The 17,900-nt window shown below is 40.3% G+C and overlaps 2 protein-coding genes across 6 annotated transcripts in view; one reads left to right on the top strand and one right to left on the bottom strand.

Moving 5' to 3' along the window:
• The window catches only part of wdfy2 (WD repeat and FYVE domain containing 2), a 62,799-nt gene extending 60,645 nt beyond the window's left edge, over window positions 1-2,154 (top strand). For both annotated transcript variants that reach the window (XM_003215330.4, XM_062984520.1), the window contains 2 exons: window positions 525-633; window positions 1,085-2,154. In XM_003215330.4, the coding sequence (XP_003215378.1) occupies window positions 525-633; window positions 1,085-1,114 (139 nt within the window). In that variant the 3' untranslated portion in view covers window positions 1,115-2,154. The remainder of the gene's footprint in view (window positions 1-524; window positions 634-1,084) is intronic.
• Window positions 2,155-2,225: 71 nt separating this feature from the next.
• On the bottom strand, window positions 2,226-16,521 carry dhrs12 (dehydrogenase/reductase 12). 4 transcript variants are annotated; one of them, XM_003215331.4, is made up of 10 exons: window positions 16,364-16,521; window positions 13,530-13,663; window positions 13,061-13,143; window positions 10,945-11,037; window positions 10,269-10,350; window positions 9,457-9,518; window positions 8,306-8,410; window positions 5,969-6,059; window positions 4,174-4,311; window positions 2,226-3,036 (listed from the first exon to the last, which is right to left on the bottom strand). In XM_003215331.4, exons 1-10 carry the CDS (start codon window positions 16,417-16,419, stop codon window positions 2,921-2,923), a joined length of 960 nt encoding a protein of 319 aa, XP_003215379.1. In that variant the 5' UTR covers window positions 16,420-16,521; the 3' UTR covers window positions 2,226-2,920. The 4 variants fall into 4 exon arrangements, with proteins under 4 accessions (XP_003215379.1, XP_008115125.1, XP_016851892.1 ...); XM_008116918.3 differs by having other exon boundaries at window positions 10,945-11,034; XM_016996403.2 differs by lacking the exon at window positions 16,364-16,521 and adding an exon at window positions 16,112-16,134.
• Window positions 16,522-17,900: the final 1,379 nt, after the last annotated feature.

The following is a 17,900-nucleotide window of genomic DNA, read 5'->3' as shown; positions in this document are numbered from 1 at the left end:
TGGCGCCATGAGATGTAGAGCCAATCTTAGGAAATGGGACTACAAAGTGGAGTTCACAATATGCGAGTGTGGAGAACAGCAAACCATAGACCACTTACTGCAATGCATCCTGCACAATGGAGGACCTTCTCATAGTGACACCAGAGGTAGTCCAAGTGGCCAGCTTCTGGACAAAGGAAATCTAGTATAATGCCAAGTTTTAAACATTGTTTGTGTTTTTAAATAAATTATAACTGTATCCTCAATTCACTTCTGACACGAGAATTATTAGAAGTAGCTGATCTCACAGTCCCTCCACACAGAAAACTCACTCTCTCACTCAAACACACACACATGTTTTTTTTTCTCTTTCAGCAGCTTACTTTTAGGCAGTTGAGGTGGATGCCATTTCACTGCTGCTATGCTTGAAACCATTAAGAATAGGAATTTCTCATTCTGCCACAGAGACTTTCCAGTAGAGCCTGGTCAATTGTCCACTCACGCTGCTTTCAGTTCACTTTCCTTGTTCTGGTTCTTCCCCCTAGGCGTGCACCCACGGCCACTTTCCACAACAGTAAACACAATGTTGTCCATGTACACTTTGATCCAACCAGAGGGTGGTTGCTAACGTCTGGAACAGACAAACTTATTAAGGTAAGTATGGGAATTTACACCCTTCAAGGACTGTTCTGCTAATATGTCTTATTCATGCATTGTTGTGCTTCCTGCAATTTCTGACATATACCAACCCTAACCTGAACCTATCACAGGGCTTTCTTGGCAATATTTGTTCAGAGAGGGTTTTTGCCAGTTCTCTCCTGAGGCTGAGAGTATGACTTGATCAAGGGAAAAAGACAGCATAGACATAAACTTAATAAATAATATCACCCAGTGGGTTTCCATAACAAAATGGGGTTTTTAATGCTAGTCATCAGTGCTGTAAGCCAGTGCTGGAACCACACTTTGCTAGTATGGCTCTCTCTACTTACTTCCCTTGCATATGTTGATAGGGCAAGGGGGAGGACTGCCAGGATCATTCCGCATGGTTTGAGTAAATGATTTCAATAGTCTCTTCTCACTCTCTGCATATGTCTCCTCTTAATAGTTGTGGGATATGACACCTGTAGTATCCTGATGCATCCCTGAAGCCTAAAGAAATTCTGTGTTACTGAAGAGGGGATTCCTAGTCCTGTGGAAGCAGATGGATCAAGCTGTGTAGAGACCGAGAAGGGCAAGAACGAATGCTTCTGGCTGGTTTCCCAAGCCACCTAGCAGATCCAGCATGAACACTTACACCAAATGCTCTACTTTTCTTCATTTTCAAATGCAGAAGATATTTTTTTAAGCCAACGGTTATACAATCCAGTTCCACTCAGCCATTTTGGGACTCTGTCTAGGAAATCGGTGTGCAGTGCAGTTTGTTTCTTGTTCCATGTTGACGTGTGCTGTTTTATGTGGGGGATTCTTGGTGGCTGTGAGTGGTCCTTCTGCTGTGTGACATTGGCAAGACTGGTGCTGACTGTGTCTTAGGAGACAAAACAGAAAGCAAATGATCCCTCTTTCTGTATTGTCCAGTGGCGTAATTGAACAAGAACTTGGGGTTGCAAAATTGTCTTCTGAGTTCTGGGCGAACCAAAGGTCATTAGGGAAAAAAAGATTGCCTTTCCTCTTACATTCTAGCAGTCGGTCAAGCGATGTGTGGGCAAAGGGAAGTGTAGGAAAAGTCCAGTCTTTTTCATTGCAAGGCAAGTATGAATGCATTATTTGATAGCAAACTTCAAATAGAATAAACCAGCCTTCTACCCCCAAGCGTAACCAATGAGTGTAGAAAGCAGTTCAAACCAAGACTGCAAACAACTGGCTGTAACCTAGTGTCCGTTGAACTGAATTGTCATTGCGGAGAACGTCTGATAGTTTAGCTGGACCAAGGCTGCAAGAACTTCATTTTGATTGACTTTATGGGGCACGGTTTGAACTACCTTACATTGGTCACCTAATCTGGCAGAACGCGCATTTTAAGAATTTGCAGATCACTGTAATTGTTTAAAATTCTCAAAAGGGCCCCCAAATTAATGTTAAATTTCAAGGTGTTTTTTTTTTTTTGCTGCATTATTAGGCATGTCTCTTTTTAAAAAATAAAAATATATAAATTAAAACGGCCTCTTTCAAAAATTATGAAGTCTCTGTGTAAATGTTTGCATCTTATTTGCTGTGGAAATTGGCAACGATACCAACTGCTCTTTGCCTTTGAGTATATATTATTTATTCTTAAATTTTAATTTTCAGTGGCTACAAAATATATTAGTTTATTACATGTTTATACTATTAATTTATAACAAAGCACCTTCCAGCTTTAATTTTAAGGAACTGATTCAGAGTCACAAATTTGAGGCAGTGCCAGAAACTTTCTATCACATCAGTGGAACAGAGCCAACTGTACTGTTAGAAGCTGAAAACTCTTTGGCTTTAAAAAAGAACAAATGCAAAATTGGTAGCTGAAGGACATAAATTATGTGGAGCTGTGACTATAGAAAAATACAAAAATTCTTTTTCATCCACTCCCCTCTCAAGCCATGATGTAATATGAAAACATAAACACATCTATTATTCTCTTGGTTGGCTTGCAAACACTACTGAGACAAATTAATTGCAACTAATTTGTTCAACTGAAACAAACTAAGCTAACCTTTCCAGGAAGTAGCACAATGTCTACATGTTTTCAGCTTTTTCCAGAACACAGAGAAACTGTACATAGTTCTACTTCAGAAGTTTTTCTGTAGCAAAACAAAGTATGCAAGTCTATTAATTTCCATATATTTCCAATCTCCAATTGTAGTGTTGATTTGCTTAGTTGACCCTTCATTACAGTTTGGAAAAATGCTGCTGTAATGCACCGCTGTTCTCCTGGACTTCTTGTTAAAAAGAAAGTAGAAAGGAGTGGTTATTGGGGTTTAAACTGCTGGGAGAGTTCTTCAAGCACCTGCATCAATTTTTCATCATCACCAGGTGAAGATTTTGTCCATGCCAGGGGCAAGTGGGTTGCAACAGGCTCTCGGTCTGGAAGTAAAAATGCACAATTAAATTTAACACATTGGAGCTTTTTCAGGATATTCACTTGGGTTACTTGAATAAAATGCAAATAAAAATTGTTGGCCTTTTAAAAACTTCAGAATACCTCCCTTAGGGTCTCCAGCATAACCCTATGGTATACTTCTGGCAGGTGTTGACCACAGAGAAGCACTGGAAGACCTAGAGATTCCCAGAAAGAACATTTTAATCAAACCCAAGAATAATCAAATCTCCAAAAGTGAAACCCACAAATGTGAAGGAATTACTGTATTTGTTAACAAATGTGCAGTACTAGTTAAGGGGTCAGCAATTCAGGCATCAAATAATTGAATTGTTCACCAAATGAAAAGGAGCTTGGTAATGCGTAATCTTGAAGATCTTGAACCACAATTCCCATAACGACTTAAAATTAGCTGTTTGTTAGGGCTGATGGGAATTGCAATCCAGCATGGAGCACCACATTCCTTACCCTGGTGTTTTTTTATTGTGCCAGAAGTAACTTGAGAACATACTGCAAAATGCTTCTGCTGTGAGAGAACTGGCTATCTACAGAGAGGTTGCCCAGGGGACACCCAGATGTGTTACCATCCTGCTGGGAGGCTTCTCTCATGTCCCCGCAAGCTAGAGCTGACAGACAGGAGTTGACCCTGTCTCGCGGATTCAAACCGGCAACCTTGAGGTCAGCAACCCAACCTTCAGGTCAGCAGACCAGCCGGCACAAGGGTTTAACCCACTGCACCACCGTGGCTCATCTGAAGTGAAGCACTAAGGCTGTTTTACTGTGGGATACAACAGCTGTTGTCACCAAAAGAGCTGCAGCCAATCCCAATTCTGACTATGATAAGAGACAAATGTGCATATTCCTAATACTTCTTGCAGTCTCACTTTTTATTGAGTTTTTCATTAATTTGAATGTATTGCTAGAAGACAGGTTTCCCCCCATTTTGTTCATTTCAAGGATACCCTAATGCAGTGGTTCTCAACCTGTGGGTCCCCAAATGTTTTGTCCTTCAACTCCCAGACATCCCAACTGCTGGTAAACTGGCTGGGATTTCTGGGAGTTGTTGGCCAAAACGCCTGGGGACCCACAGGTTGAGAACCACTGTACTAATGGAAACATTTTACCTTGGAAGAATAGTCCACTTGCTTGCTTCCTCGCTGCAGAGGAGACCGCCAGCCACACCACCGTGTCTGCGCCCTGGGCCTCAGTCCGTAATTTGTTCTTCATTTTCTCATAGAAATCTGGCATAGATGACTGCACCGCTACAAGGTAAAAGTTCTGATAAGTGTGTGTAAGAAAAGGGGGAAGGAGAAAAAGAATGTGGTAGCACCTTTAATACTAACTGGTATTTATTTTCACATGAGCTTTCATGGACATAAATCCACTTCTTTGGACATAGTACAGTGATAACACTATGTAACGTGATTTTTGTTCCTGGATTATACATGCCATTTCCTAATTGGCTCTTTCATAAAAACATGGGGAAAGTTTATTAAACTGCAAAAACTTTAATTTTGCAGGAATCCTGCAGCACATTTTGCTATAGTTTTTCAGTGAACTTCTAGTCCCAACCTCATTTGTGGTAGTCACAAAAACTAAGTTTCTGGAGTATAACGACTACTTTCAAAGTAAATACTGCACAATTAAACAGGAAATAACACTTTCAAACCAGGAACAGAATTGTTTTCAAATTTTGTTACACAGTGTAATAAATGTTGGTTTAAAGCATATTTATACAGTTGTGGAAGTGGGGTGGAATGTAATTTGTTAACTGCCATCAGGTTGATTTCAACTAATGGTGACTATGAATGAGAGACCTCCAAGTCAACGCATCCTTAACAATCCTGCTCAGGTCTCGCAGGCTCAGGACCTTGGCTTTCTTGATTGAGTCTTCCTCTTTTCTACTGCCTTCTGCCTTATCCAGAAAGATGCAAATCACGAACATTGTTTTAAAATTTCAAAGGGCTGCTGTAAGGTGGTAGAAGTCACTCAGATCTTTGCAGTGGTCACTTAGTATTGATATGTCAAAACAATAAATCTATTTACCAAACATCATTTCCCTAAGTTTTGAAACCCATGTTTATTTTATTATATCAATTGCAACATGGACTCTTATATTAATATATGTAGTGTGCAAATGAAGTTGTGGTTTTTGTTCATACCTCTGCAAATGGATTGCAATTTGTGAAGATAATTCAGCAATTTCTGATTCACAAAATAAGTGGCAAACGACATGTTTCCTAAGCCCAACAAAAAAATTCTTGGTGTCTTGGTTTTTAGGTCTTTTTCTGGGGTTATTTGTGGCACTGACTCAGAAAATTGAAGTGGATAGACTGCATCAGCTATAGTTTCTTAAGATGTGGTTATCATGGTTTTCTATGGACAAAGCAGAAAAAGACCGGTATATAGCATATGTTCTGTATCTCAAAAACTAAAGCTGGTAGGGGAAACTGGTGCCAGTTTGATAATCAGCAGGTCAAATATGCCCAGAAATAGGACTAATATTTTGAGGCATCAAAATGTGTGTTGGCCATTGTGATCAATTGGAGCTACCCCAGGTTTATAATATGCTACTCTTCCAGTTTTGAAAAGTCCCTTTTTTGAAACAATGGATCATATAAAGAACACTAGCATAAAATGTTTTGCAAGATAGATTTACAGGTAACCATCTCTGCTTGTTGTCAAACTGATGAAGTCAAATAATTACAAAGGACAGTTTGACTATATTTTCTGATCATTTAGCCTGGTCCAGAGTACAACCCTTTCACGTGCTTATCCGAGCAAAGGAAAATATGTTCAAAGTTCAAAGTCAGTTATAAAGGGAAGCACACCCAAGAAAGTACCATAGGGCATTGCTCTCACACAACACCACTTTATATTTAGGCAAGAAGATTAGTATTGCTACTCAGCAACAAATACCTGGAGTGTTGGCCCAGCCAGGATGCATAGAAGAAAAATGGATGCTGGGATGTGCTTTAGCCCACTGTTCAGTCATCACCACTTGCTGTCTCTAGGATACAACAAAAAGGCATCAGACTGGAAGCCCATTTGCTTCAGCATCTTTACACACTTACCGTATATACTAGAGTATAAGCAGACCCGAATCTAAGCCAAGGCACCTAATATTACCACAAAAACTGGAAAACTTATTGACTCAAGTATAAGCCAAAGGGGAAATGCAGCAGCTACTGGTAATTTTCAAAATAAAAATAGATACCTATAAAATTACATTAACTGAGGCATCAGTAGGTTAAATGTTTTTGAATATTTACCCTATTTCAAAGAAAAAACATTAAACTAGCTCTGTAAGTGGAAAAGGAGGATCAACAAAAACTATATGGTAACAACAACAACAACAACAATAATAATAATAATAATAATAATTTGGAAACAATAGACATTGACAAAATTACGATCTGCCAACTGCAAAAGGCCGCCCTACTAGGATCTGCGCGCATCATCCAAAAATACATCACACAGTCCTAGACACTTGGGAAGTGTTCGACTTGTGATTTTGTGATACGGAATCCAGCATATCTAGCTTGTTTGCTGTGTCATAATAATAATAATAATAATAATAATAATAATAATAATAGCTTCATTTGTATCTCACCCTGTCTCCCCATGGAGACTCAGGCCAGCTTCCAACATAGTAACAGGCAAACATTCAGTGTCTATATAAACAATGCAGAGCTAGACATAGATCTATAATTATATATACTAATTTCACATATGCATTTCCTACCAAAACATTTGCAAATCCTCTATATATGTGCATTTTCCTCCTGCAATATTTGAAAGCCCTATATATCTATGTTTATATCTAGACATCACTTTGTCTTTATATGTGTATGTGCATTTCCCCTGCAATATTTGCAAGCCTTATATATTCATGTCTCCACGCTGTCTCTGTTGTATGTGCCTATACTGCAGGCTTTAGTCTCAGCTCATTTTAAAAGAAAAAAGCCCAATCCAAACTACATGGTCTTAAAAGCAAGTACAAAACATTGCTCATTGAGCTCTGCATCTCCAGTCTAATCTTACACATTAAAACCTAATTTACAGGACACAAGCACCTGCATCTTTACAACAGTCATCCAAGAGTGGAGGCTGCTCTTTTGGCCTTATACCTACTTAGGTATGCAGAGCTGCCAAGGGGGTCCTTCATGCAGCTCCATCCCATTGGTGACAGTTTAGTTGGGAGTAGTACAGAGATGGACAAGACTAAAGTGCACCAAAGACTTCCCTCAACTGTTGATGCAAACTCAAGAGTGATCAGATTGGAAAAAGAGATACAGGTATAGGTTAGAACTGAACTATTACTACAACTATTTTATGTATATCCTGCCTTTCTCCCCGAAGGGCCTAAGGGTAGTTGATCGATCAATTTAAAGAAAAGTGAATATAAAAAAATTAAAAACCATTAACTTATACTGTGTGCGTTAGGTTAGAATACAGTTAAAATATAATACATTCAATTAAAATTACATTTTCAAATACAGAATCCACCCAAATATCTCACCCACAACCTCCCCATAGTATCATCCCAGGTGGGACATGAGATAGGCCCTGAAACTGAGCAGGAAGGCAAACAATAACATTGGTCAAAGGATCTACCAAGAACAGCACTTCTTTTAGTCTAACTGTTTCAGCCAGTGCTGTGAGTAGGCTGAAGTTTATTCCAAAAAACAGTGTTTTATAGCAGTTCGGAATTATACCTACAAAGACAAAGCGTGCATGATCAAAATATAATGAATACGCAGTAATTCTTAGCTAAGGTCTATGTAATTAACACAGAATGTAGCCCAAGATTGGTTGTTGTTTATGAGGGTGTTCTCAGGTCTAGCACATCAAATCAGATAGCCCTGGGCACATAATATTACAGTTACAGCATTTCAAACAGAACACAAATGTCAGAGCTCAGCAAAACATCACAGGCCATGATGAGACATCAGCCATGGAAAAAAGGAGTTCAGCCAATTACAGCAGATCAGCTGAATCTATAATTCATCTTTTATGCCAACACAGCGTACCTCCCAAAAAGCACATGTGCTAGCATAACAGGGCTTATGCTAGCAGATATTGCCAACTCAATTCTAGCCATAGCCAACTTCTATTTCAAAACCCTCGTGTTTGAGAACTTGCAACTTTCTAGAGTCTTTTTGCATCAAAAAGGAATCTACTGAAAACTGCCACCTGTGAACATAAAGGGATTTTATTATCTCATGTTCTTTCTTCAGGAACTGTGAATCCTACCTTATTCTGTGCATAGACCATTGTCCCATCAAAGGTGGTATTTTCTGTCTGCAAATCTGAAACATTCAGTTTCTGAACTAACATCCCTCCTGAAGAGACAGTGATCTGGAAAGAAAGAAAAACCATTGATGTTGGAAATCTAGGATACCAAAACCACTAAAAAGAAACTACCTAACCATCTTGATTTGTAATCAAAGATATGCCAAGTTTCCTTTGCTATGCTACCAAAAAGGGAAAAAAAGCAACTGGGTTGAGCAATGCCATTCAGAGGCTCTAAAATCCAAAGTCTTACATCATGTTGGCCATCTCCTAAAAGAACTATACTGATTACTACTCTGGCTCTTTAAAAGTCACAGTGCAAAGATACTTTATTAATTATTCAAACTAAAAACTTCTGAAGCTTCACCTAAAAGGCCAGTACGTCAAGCAGTGAGCTTGAGCTTTCTCCATCTCTTTGAAAGATATAAATAAATCTTACAAATACATGCACAAACATACACAATATTAGACATAAAAAGTTGTTGTTGCAAGTGGTTCAGCTGTACAGAATTGGAATGAGCGTTCTTTTAAACACCCACTGGCTTCCAGAAACACAAGAGTATTTCCTTTTTACCGCTCCAAGGAGTGGGTGGGTGGGAGTGGCAGAAGAAACTCATCTAAAAGTTGGCGATGAAAGCATTTTTCTAACAACAGGCATGTTGTTCTGCCCAAATAACAATATCTCAATAAAATATGAACTAAGCAGTAACATTGTACCCTCAAAACATAGAATGCCTTGGTTTCTGACATGGGCCTGGTACAGATTATTAGGTCTGTTTGTGGCTCAGGAAATCATCTGTTCAGCCTTTGAAATACAGTCACCCTCTACATTTGCTGGGATTAGGGATACAGGACCCCAATGAAAGCAGAAAGGTAAAGGTAAAGGTTTTCCCCTGACATTAAGTCTAGTCATGTCCAACTCCTGGGGTTGGTGCTCATCTCCATTTCTAAGCCGAAGAGCCAGCATTGTCCGTAGACGCCACCAAGGTCATGTGGCCGGCCAGTCCTCCCAAGCTGTCCCTGTCACTACTGCATTTGTATCAAGAAAATGAACAAGGAAAGGTACTACTGAGTACCAACATTTTTCTTCAAATTAAGGCATACACACTTACAACTCTAGGGTCATCTTCTTTTTCCAAGAGAGGTAGAAGAACTGTGGTTAAAATATATGGACCTAAAAGAGACAGTCACAATGTTTAATAGACAGTTCCTTCAAAAACTGTTCTCACCATGAGATCCTTGAACCCTTCTGCAATTGGATTCACTAAGTTAAAAAACCCATAATGGGCCCATATGAGGCTGACACTTGGCACTTCGTGAATTGACGACAGTTCATTTTATCTACTGTTGTTTTAAAATTGTATTATTTTGATTTTATGCTGTATGTGTTGACGGGGGTTGTTGTTATACTTTTATGTGACTTCTTTTATACTTTTGTATCATTTTTACCTATTGTATGTTATATGTGCACCCAGGAGTGCCTTGTAAGGCGCCCCAAGTCCCTTCAGGGAGACGGTGGCGGGATATAAATAAAAATGATGATGATGATGATGATGATTAGAGGACAATAGTTATTTAAGTTATCATTTGACAGGATACTTTATGTAAAGCAACATCTCCATTACACACATTTAGCTAGTTATCAACATCTCCAAGGACATATTCCATAGCCTTCTTCGCCAGGAAACTGAACCACTTTTATCAAGGTTCAACCCAAGCCTGCTTTCCTGGAGTCTAAAGGCAGTCATGGGATTGTGAAGAGATGCGGTCCCTCTCTTTCCACCTAAAAACATGGAAGCAATTTGGAGAAAGCATGCTGTTTTTTTTAACTGGAAAAATTCAAGCAAGATTACTTAGGCATTAGCAGAGCAAAAGAGGTTTATGACAGTCTGTGTTACCTCCCTGGGAAAACGATGCTACTTACCCAGAGTGTTTGTAGCAAAATTCTTTTCAAGCCCATTTTCTGTAAGTTCTCTTTTGTTTACCATGCAGCCTGCATTGTTGATCTATGATGAAAAAATGTCAGTAAAAAAGACGTGATTATACTACTATGAGAGCAGATGGTTTTCAGGTTCAATCCCTAGTATCTCCACTTAGGGCTAGGAAAGACTCCTGCCTGAAAACTTGGGAGATCTGCTGATAATCGGTGTAAACAATGTTAAGCTTGATAGATCAGGGAAATGACTCAATATAAGAGAGTTTTCCAATGTATACGAGTTGTATCATTGCATCTATCAGTGATAAATCTCAACAATGCATTGAGTTGTCCTATGAAATTGACTGTTTAACTACATTTGCACAGGTACTCCCGAGACCAGTGGTTCGCAACCTGTGGGTCCCCAGGTGTTTTAGTCTGCAACACCTAAAAATCCCAGCCAGTTTACCAGGATTGTTAGGATTTCTGAGAATTGAAGGCCAAAACATCTGGGGACCCACAGGTTGAGAACCACTGCTCTAGACTTCTGACCACACTGTTACAATTACATAGATTATTGCCAAATAGTTCATTATTCAAGAGAACAATAGCCTTCAGGCAGCTGTTATTTGTCACTGCCCACCCGCTTCTCCAAGCTGATTGGCACTTCATGTTACCAACTCACCAAAACATTTAGTCTGTGTTCATTCTTGAACTGTTCACCAAATTTCCAAATTCCTTTGGGGTCAGACATGTCCAGAATATGGACAAACACCTTCTAGAGAAAGGAGAAGAAAACAAGGAAGAAATTTGGATTTGTATTCTACAACAGGACTTTAAATCTTACTGATCTATGTAAAATATTTAAAGATATTTACAAGTCTGATATGACTGGCACAGCAAGAAACACAAAAGAGACACAGAATAATATGAATCATTAGTGCTTTCTTTTGCTTCCTTTATTATAAAGTGGGAACTGAGGTACAGGATCACAGGGAGAAAGCCACAGTAACCCCAAGTTAGAGGTCTGCTTCTCCACAGCCAAGGGGAAATGGTGGTCTCGGGAGTATCTCAGTTCACTGTGAGACAGCACAGGCTTTAATCTCTTCCCAACCTGAAAGCCTTTCTAGGCGACCCCCCTCCCTGCTTCCAATGATTTTGACTTATGCTTTCAATAGGTGGCCAGTGAGGGGAAATGAGTGGGCTAACAGCAAAAAGGAGGAGAAACACACTCAAGATTTTCCAGGCAACCACAACCAGGGGTCAGCTGATTCCAACCGGGGCCACATTGGTACACCCAAACCCATTTAGAAGGCACACTTGTGCTGCTGAATTGTTGCACCCTGACAAAGGCAGAATAACAACTGGCCCATCCTCTTATTCCTATTGCCATTGGTCAAATCTGGAGACACAGTGGTGAACATGGGGGGCATAAAGCTGGGCAGGAGGGTGGCATTTAGTTCATTAGCTGAGTGCTGTCCACCGCTGCTACAAGGAATACAGGCCTCCTTCTCTTATTTGACAGTTTGGGCATCATTGAAAAGTGGAACTGAGTCTTTTCTTTTACCAGACTTTCAAATGCAAGAGTGAACACTAGATGGTGCCATGTCAACAAAGAGAGATGCAAGTGAACTGAGGCCGCTTCTACATAGCTGAATAAAATCCCACGTTATCTGCTTTGAACTGGAATAGTGTGGAATCAGATAACCCAGTTCAAAACAGATATTGTGGGATTTTCTGACTTTATATTCTGAGATATGGCTGTGTAGAAGGGCCCTGAGAGGGAGAAAAGCAGCCCCCTCATTCCACAGACGAGAAAAAGGAGCAGTGCAGGGTTGAAAGGGTGGACCAGGGTTGAAAATGTACTACATGGCCAGCTCTTAGATATGGTGAAAGAGTGAAGCATCAGAAAGCAAGACGCTAAAACGAGAGGTAATCCTGTGTTTCTTAAAAGTAGATGAATTATCTGGAATTATCTGTAATAATTATCTGTAATTAGATTCCTATATATGTGTAAGCATAGTTACAGCACTACACAGTAAATCCTGGCTCAACCCTCGCTTATTCAAAGCAGCTGCTGCAATCCATGGGACTCTGACAATTGAGATTTCCACACCTCCCCTTAAGCAATCTTGGTACAACAGAAAGAATTAGGAGCCCTGTTGCAATTCCCACAGAAGATAGAGATAAAATGCTAAAACTAGTTGCATCTCTGGTACCAGGTGAATACTCTTTTCTGTACTGTCTGTTCACTGGGAAATTACTGCTTTTTGCTTTAAGCTCCCGCAATCAAAATGCATGCAAAACATCCACAGAAGCAATCAACAATATTTTATTTTATATCCAGCAGTGGATTTTAGCAACAAACAATGCTGTCACAGAACCATTGTCAGAAGGGACAGCACAAACCACCTTGTCCAACCAGCTGCCATGTAGGAATGTACAACTAAGGCACTTCTGCAATATGGCCATCCAACTTCTGCTTAAAGTCTTTCAGATATGAGAAGTGCACCACCCTTCATTCAACTTTCAAACAGGTCTTATAGTAAAGAGCTTCTTCCTAATGTTTAGGTGAAATCTCTTTTCATGGATTTTGTATCCTTTGGTTCATGTTCTAGTCCATCCTGGAAGAACATCAGAAACCAAGTTGATTCAGTCAAGTGAAATAACTGACAAAACTAGCATCCAGAATCCAACATTCCAAATTACTTAGGAAAAAACACTAATTCTCCAGTAATGGTACAGCTGTAATTATGCAACAAAGCATAACATTGAAAAATATAACCAAGAACGAATCTTACCTGATTTCCAGTTTCTGTGGTTATTTCTTTTTTGGCTTCTTCACCTCGGTCTTTGTTTCGGCAAACAAGATGAATTATTCCCCCTGAAGGAGTTTAGCAAGAATCAGTGGAAAAGAAATCAAAGTATCTTGAGATATGCTGATGTTTTATTTTGTGAATTTAGGATTCCATGACTTGTAATTCATTGCTATAAATGATACTTTGATTACATATAGAATTGCATGCAAACAAATACAAACAAGCATATACTAAAACAAAATACCTATTGTATGCATGTATAAATCTAGAAATTGTAGTCAAAATGTCAATCCATCATACAAAAAGTGTAAAGCCCACTGTGACATCTTTTTGAATACTATTCCCCCAGATTTCCATCTACAATTAGGAAAAGAAAGTAAGAGTTGTGAATATGTACAAAGTGTCCTTCAGACATACCAGTCACAGACAAAGTCAAATTGCTTCAACTTACCCCTTTTAGCTATCTCTTTTGCAGTTGCTTTGCCAATACCACTGTTTGCTCCAGTTACCATGAAAGACCTTCCCGTTACATCCACTTCCAAGTCTCCGGGAACAAAGCGCTTGCTTGCTGACTCATAGCCACTCCTGCAGAAGCCAATAGAAAGTGAGGTTTGGGCAAACTGAAAACTTAGGGCCCTTCTACACAGCCATAGAACCCAGAATATCAAGGCAGATAATCCACAATCTCAATTTTGAACTGGATTATCTAAATCTACACTGCCATGTAATCCAGTTCAGTGTGGGCTTCATACAGCTGTGTGGAAGGGACCTTAATAACACCAATCTGCTGTGCTACAGCAATTGTGTTAGTGTAGATAATGTGTGTCTTCAGGTCATTTCCGAATTATGGAGCCCATTTTATGCTGAAGAAGTGGGATGTAACTGTCTGTGCTGAAATAAGTTGGTTAGCCTTATTCATTCATTCATTCATTCATTCAAAACATTTATACTCCGCCTGTCTCACCCCGAAGGGGACTCAGAATGGAGCACAACATATATTCGACAAGCATTCCATGCCAGAACACAAAACAACTGCAAACATCAAACCATTAAACATTAAAATTAAAATCAGTTATATATCATGCAGCGGGTATACACTCCTTTCCTCTTTCTGTTTGTATCCTTGCATAATAATATTACTAAAACTGAGAGAAAACGAGTTGTTTCGTGCAGATATTAGGGTCCTCTTTGTCATCCCTCCCCCAGTTTTATCACTGACAGCTCTACTGTTTTGTGAGGTGTTGTGCCTTCGTTGCCTGAGAGAGCAACTGCACCAGCTTGAGTGTTAATTAGGACACTAGGGCCCATTCCACACAGCTGTATAAAATCCCACATTATCTGCTCTGAACTGGGTTATATAGCAGTGTGGACTCAGATAACCCAGTTCAAATTAGATATTGTGGATTGCCTGCCTTGATATTCTTGATATGGCTGTGTGGAAGGGCCCTTGGAGCCCTGGATTCAAATCAGCTGTGGAAACCCAGGCCCCTTCCACACAGCTGTATGAAATCAACATTGAAATGGATTATATGGAAATGGACTCAGATAATTCAGTTCAAAGCAGATATTGCAGATTCTCTCCCTTGATATTCTGAGTTCTCAGAGCTCTCAGGCCTGCCTGAGAGTCACACGCTCTCAGCCTCAAAGGAAGAACAAAGGTAAATCCCCTCTGAACAAATTCTGCCAAGAAAAACCCATCAGAGCCAAAGGCATACAACAACAATGGGATGAGCTCACAGCTTGCAATTCCCACATCAATGTATTCAGCATCTCCTTACTCGCAAGTATGGACCAGGGTTGAAACCATCTACCGAGCTCATGAACAGGTACTTCCTGTTTTTTACTGGCAACTCAGGTCCCTTCTACACTGCCATAGAAAATCCAAATAATTGCTTTGAACTGAATTATATGTCAGTGTAGACTCAGATAATCCAGTTCAAAGCAGATAATGTGGATTATCTGCCTTGATATTCCGGGTTATATGGTACTGTAGAAGGGGCCTCGGAGGGATTGGACCCTTCAAGTGAACACACAAGACCAAACTGAAGGAAACAGCACTCTCCAAAACTGGAAATCTAATCTATGTTCTTCAACACACACACACACACGTTGTATAACAAAGATAGATTTGTTGTATAATAATTACAGATATAGTTTTAGAGAGAGAGAGGGAGAGAGAGAGAGAAATATGACGTATCTCCATGCCCATCATGTGTGCATATCTTCAGAACTGCAGACTCCACTCCTGGCTTGCACTGTTCATTGTTCGTGCACTATTTAACATTACTATTCATTGCTCAGGAGTGTGATCGATTAGCATTCTTTGCAAGCTCTATTAATAAACAAACAGATTAACACCCACATTAATTGCATCAACAGGAGCAAAAGGTTGAGCATCCCTTATCCCAGAGCTTCCCAAAGTGTGTGTCATATAAGACATCAGTGGATCGGCTGCAATGTGTAGGTGGGTCAGGTGAACATAAGGAGAAACCTCTTTATATCTCAGAAGACAGGGGAATAGCAGACATGAAACAATCAGGGCCAGCTAACACCTCTCAACCAAGGATTCCCCCAGGCAGGAAGCAGCCAGATTTTAAAGCTGCAAGGCCATTAAATGCTAATCAAGCTGGCTAATTGCAATATTAACACTAGCCTCTAACACACAAAGAGTTCTTTCTCCCACTCTGGACCTTCCAGAGATATATAAACCTCACAACCTCTGAGGATGCCTGCCATAGATGTGGGCGAAATGTCAGGCGGAATGTTTCTGGAACATGGCCATACAGCTCGGAAAACTCACAGCAACTCAATGTTATGTATTATTTTTAATAATGCAGTGCATGCAGCAAAGTTTGTGCACCTTGAACTATGAGAAAGCAAAAGGTCTCACTGTCTCAACCACCCATGTGGATAATTTTGGGGTATTTACAGACTCCAGATAAGAAACTCTCCACCTGCACAAAACTTCGGATTTCTTACTCCTTCTGCCCCAAGTACACAAACCAAGCGGCGCGCAAATGTAGAACCGCTCACCACTTCCGGGTTCCCCACCGAAGGTGGTGGCAGTGCAGCGAGGAATGAATGACACAACCCCGCACATGGCTGCGCTTCTCGCGAGAGAGCCCTAAAGTGTTGCCGAGTTCTTTCTTCTCTCTATACCCTTAGCTCTTCCGGGCTTGTTATACAAACAGCTCTAGAGATCTGAGGAGGGGATGGCTGCTCTTCCACTTCGAGCCTTTCTCGCTTAAGCACGCCTCCCACCCCAAACCCCCCTCCCCTTCGTACCGGCAATATTCGTTCAGTCCCTTAATGAACCACACCGAGTTCCTGTATATGGACATGGCGACAGCACCCAGGCGGGCGAAACCACTGGCTCGAATGGGGAGGGACGGCAACAGGCATGCCTATGTCAACAAAAGTGCCTCCCCGCTGGGGAAAGGGGGCGGAGCTACGTGACGTATGTAACCACGCCTATGCAGACTCCTCCCCCGGGGGTGTGATATTTAGTTACCTAACTTAGTGAGAAGGGGTTGGGTGCTTCTCTCTAAGGACTGTGTATAAGGATGGATTTGAGCAAGCAAGTAAGTGTTGCTTCTATGATAAGTAAGGCCTACTGAAATTTCCACATTTACACAACCATTAAAGGGAGAGGAGTCCTGTTTATTATTATCTCTTGTCACAGATAAGGACATGTGTAAATGAAAGTGTGATTAACCCCAAATCATCCTTTATTGTTGCTTGCTGCTTTCAAGTTGACATCAACTTGAGACCTCCATGGCTGCATCTGCACTGCAGTCTTAATGCAGTTTGACACCACTTTAACTGCCATGGATCAATGCTACAGAATATTGACTAAATCAATCATGCAATTGATGGTAACAGAACCAGTCACTTTTCCCTATCTCTTCTCTCAATTTTAATTTCCATTGGGCTTTTTCTTTAGTTAGATACTCCCTGTAAGTTCTTATTTCCTCATTGGATGTTTGTGCTAAGTATTGCTTCCAATGCATCAATTTAGGAAAGTTGTTAAAATAGGGTTTGCTAACAGAGAATCGGCACTGGAAGATATTCTTGAGAGGGGGGAATAAGGGCTTAGTTTCTAGATTATATTTGAAGAAGTCTTTTTTTTTTTACAAAATGCATAAGGTTGTGGGTGAGCCTTATTCTACAGTCTCTAGGCCCACAGAAGAAAAATGTAAAGAAAGTGATGTGCAACATGCAACATTTAAATAAGATGCCAAAAGAAACCAAACCGGGTAGATACATATGTGATCCATTGAGATTTGCTCAGTAGTGCTCAAGGACACCCCCCCCCCCAACCTTCATTAGTTCACTGGAAAGGAAGTTCTTGTGGGAGATCTTAAAGTGCTTGAAAAATTATAACATGAGAGAATTACTCTGGGGAGGGAAGGGAAAGGCACCCATTATTGCAAATTCCATGGCAAGCAAGAAATGAATGCACAACCACAGGGACAAAAAATGCAGTCTTGCCAATGTTGCCAAGTTAGACAAACGGTGACTGGCCCAGTTGGGTTTCTGGGAATCATAGCAAGTTAGAATGAGTTTTCAAAGAAGTATCTCTTGCAGGATAAAAGGAAGGAGGACGGGAAAAGAATAATGGCAACACCTTTAGAGACTAACGGGTTTTTATTTTAGCATGACCTTCCCTGCATGTAAGCCCACTACTTCAGATGCAGTACACAATGATATTAAGGATTCAAGTATTTATACAGTTGTGGAGAAAGGTTATAAGGACCCAGACAGGGTTCCCTTCTAATCCACTGTTTCTTCAGTGGTGGCTCTCAATCTTTAATGAAATCCT

This window comes from Anolis carolinensis, chromosome 1 (genome assembly GCF_035594765.1).
Source record: "Anolis carolinensis isolate JA03-04 chromosome 1, rAnoCar3.1.pri, whole genome shotgun sequence".
NCBI lineage: Eukaryota > Metazoa > Chordata > Lepidosauria > Squamata > Dactyloidae > Anolis > Anolis carolinensis.
This window is presented reverse-complemented; position numbering and strand designations above follow the sequence as displayed.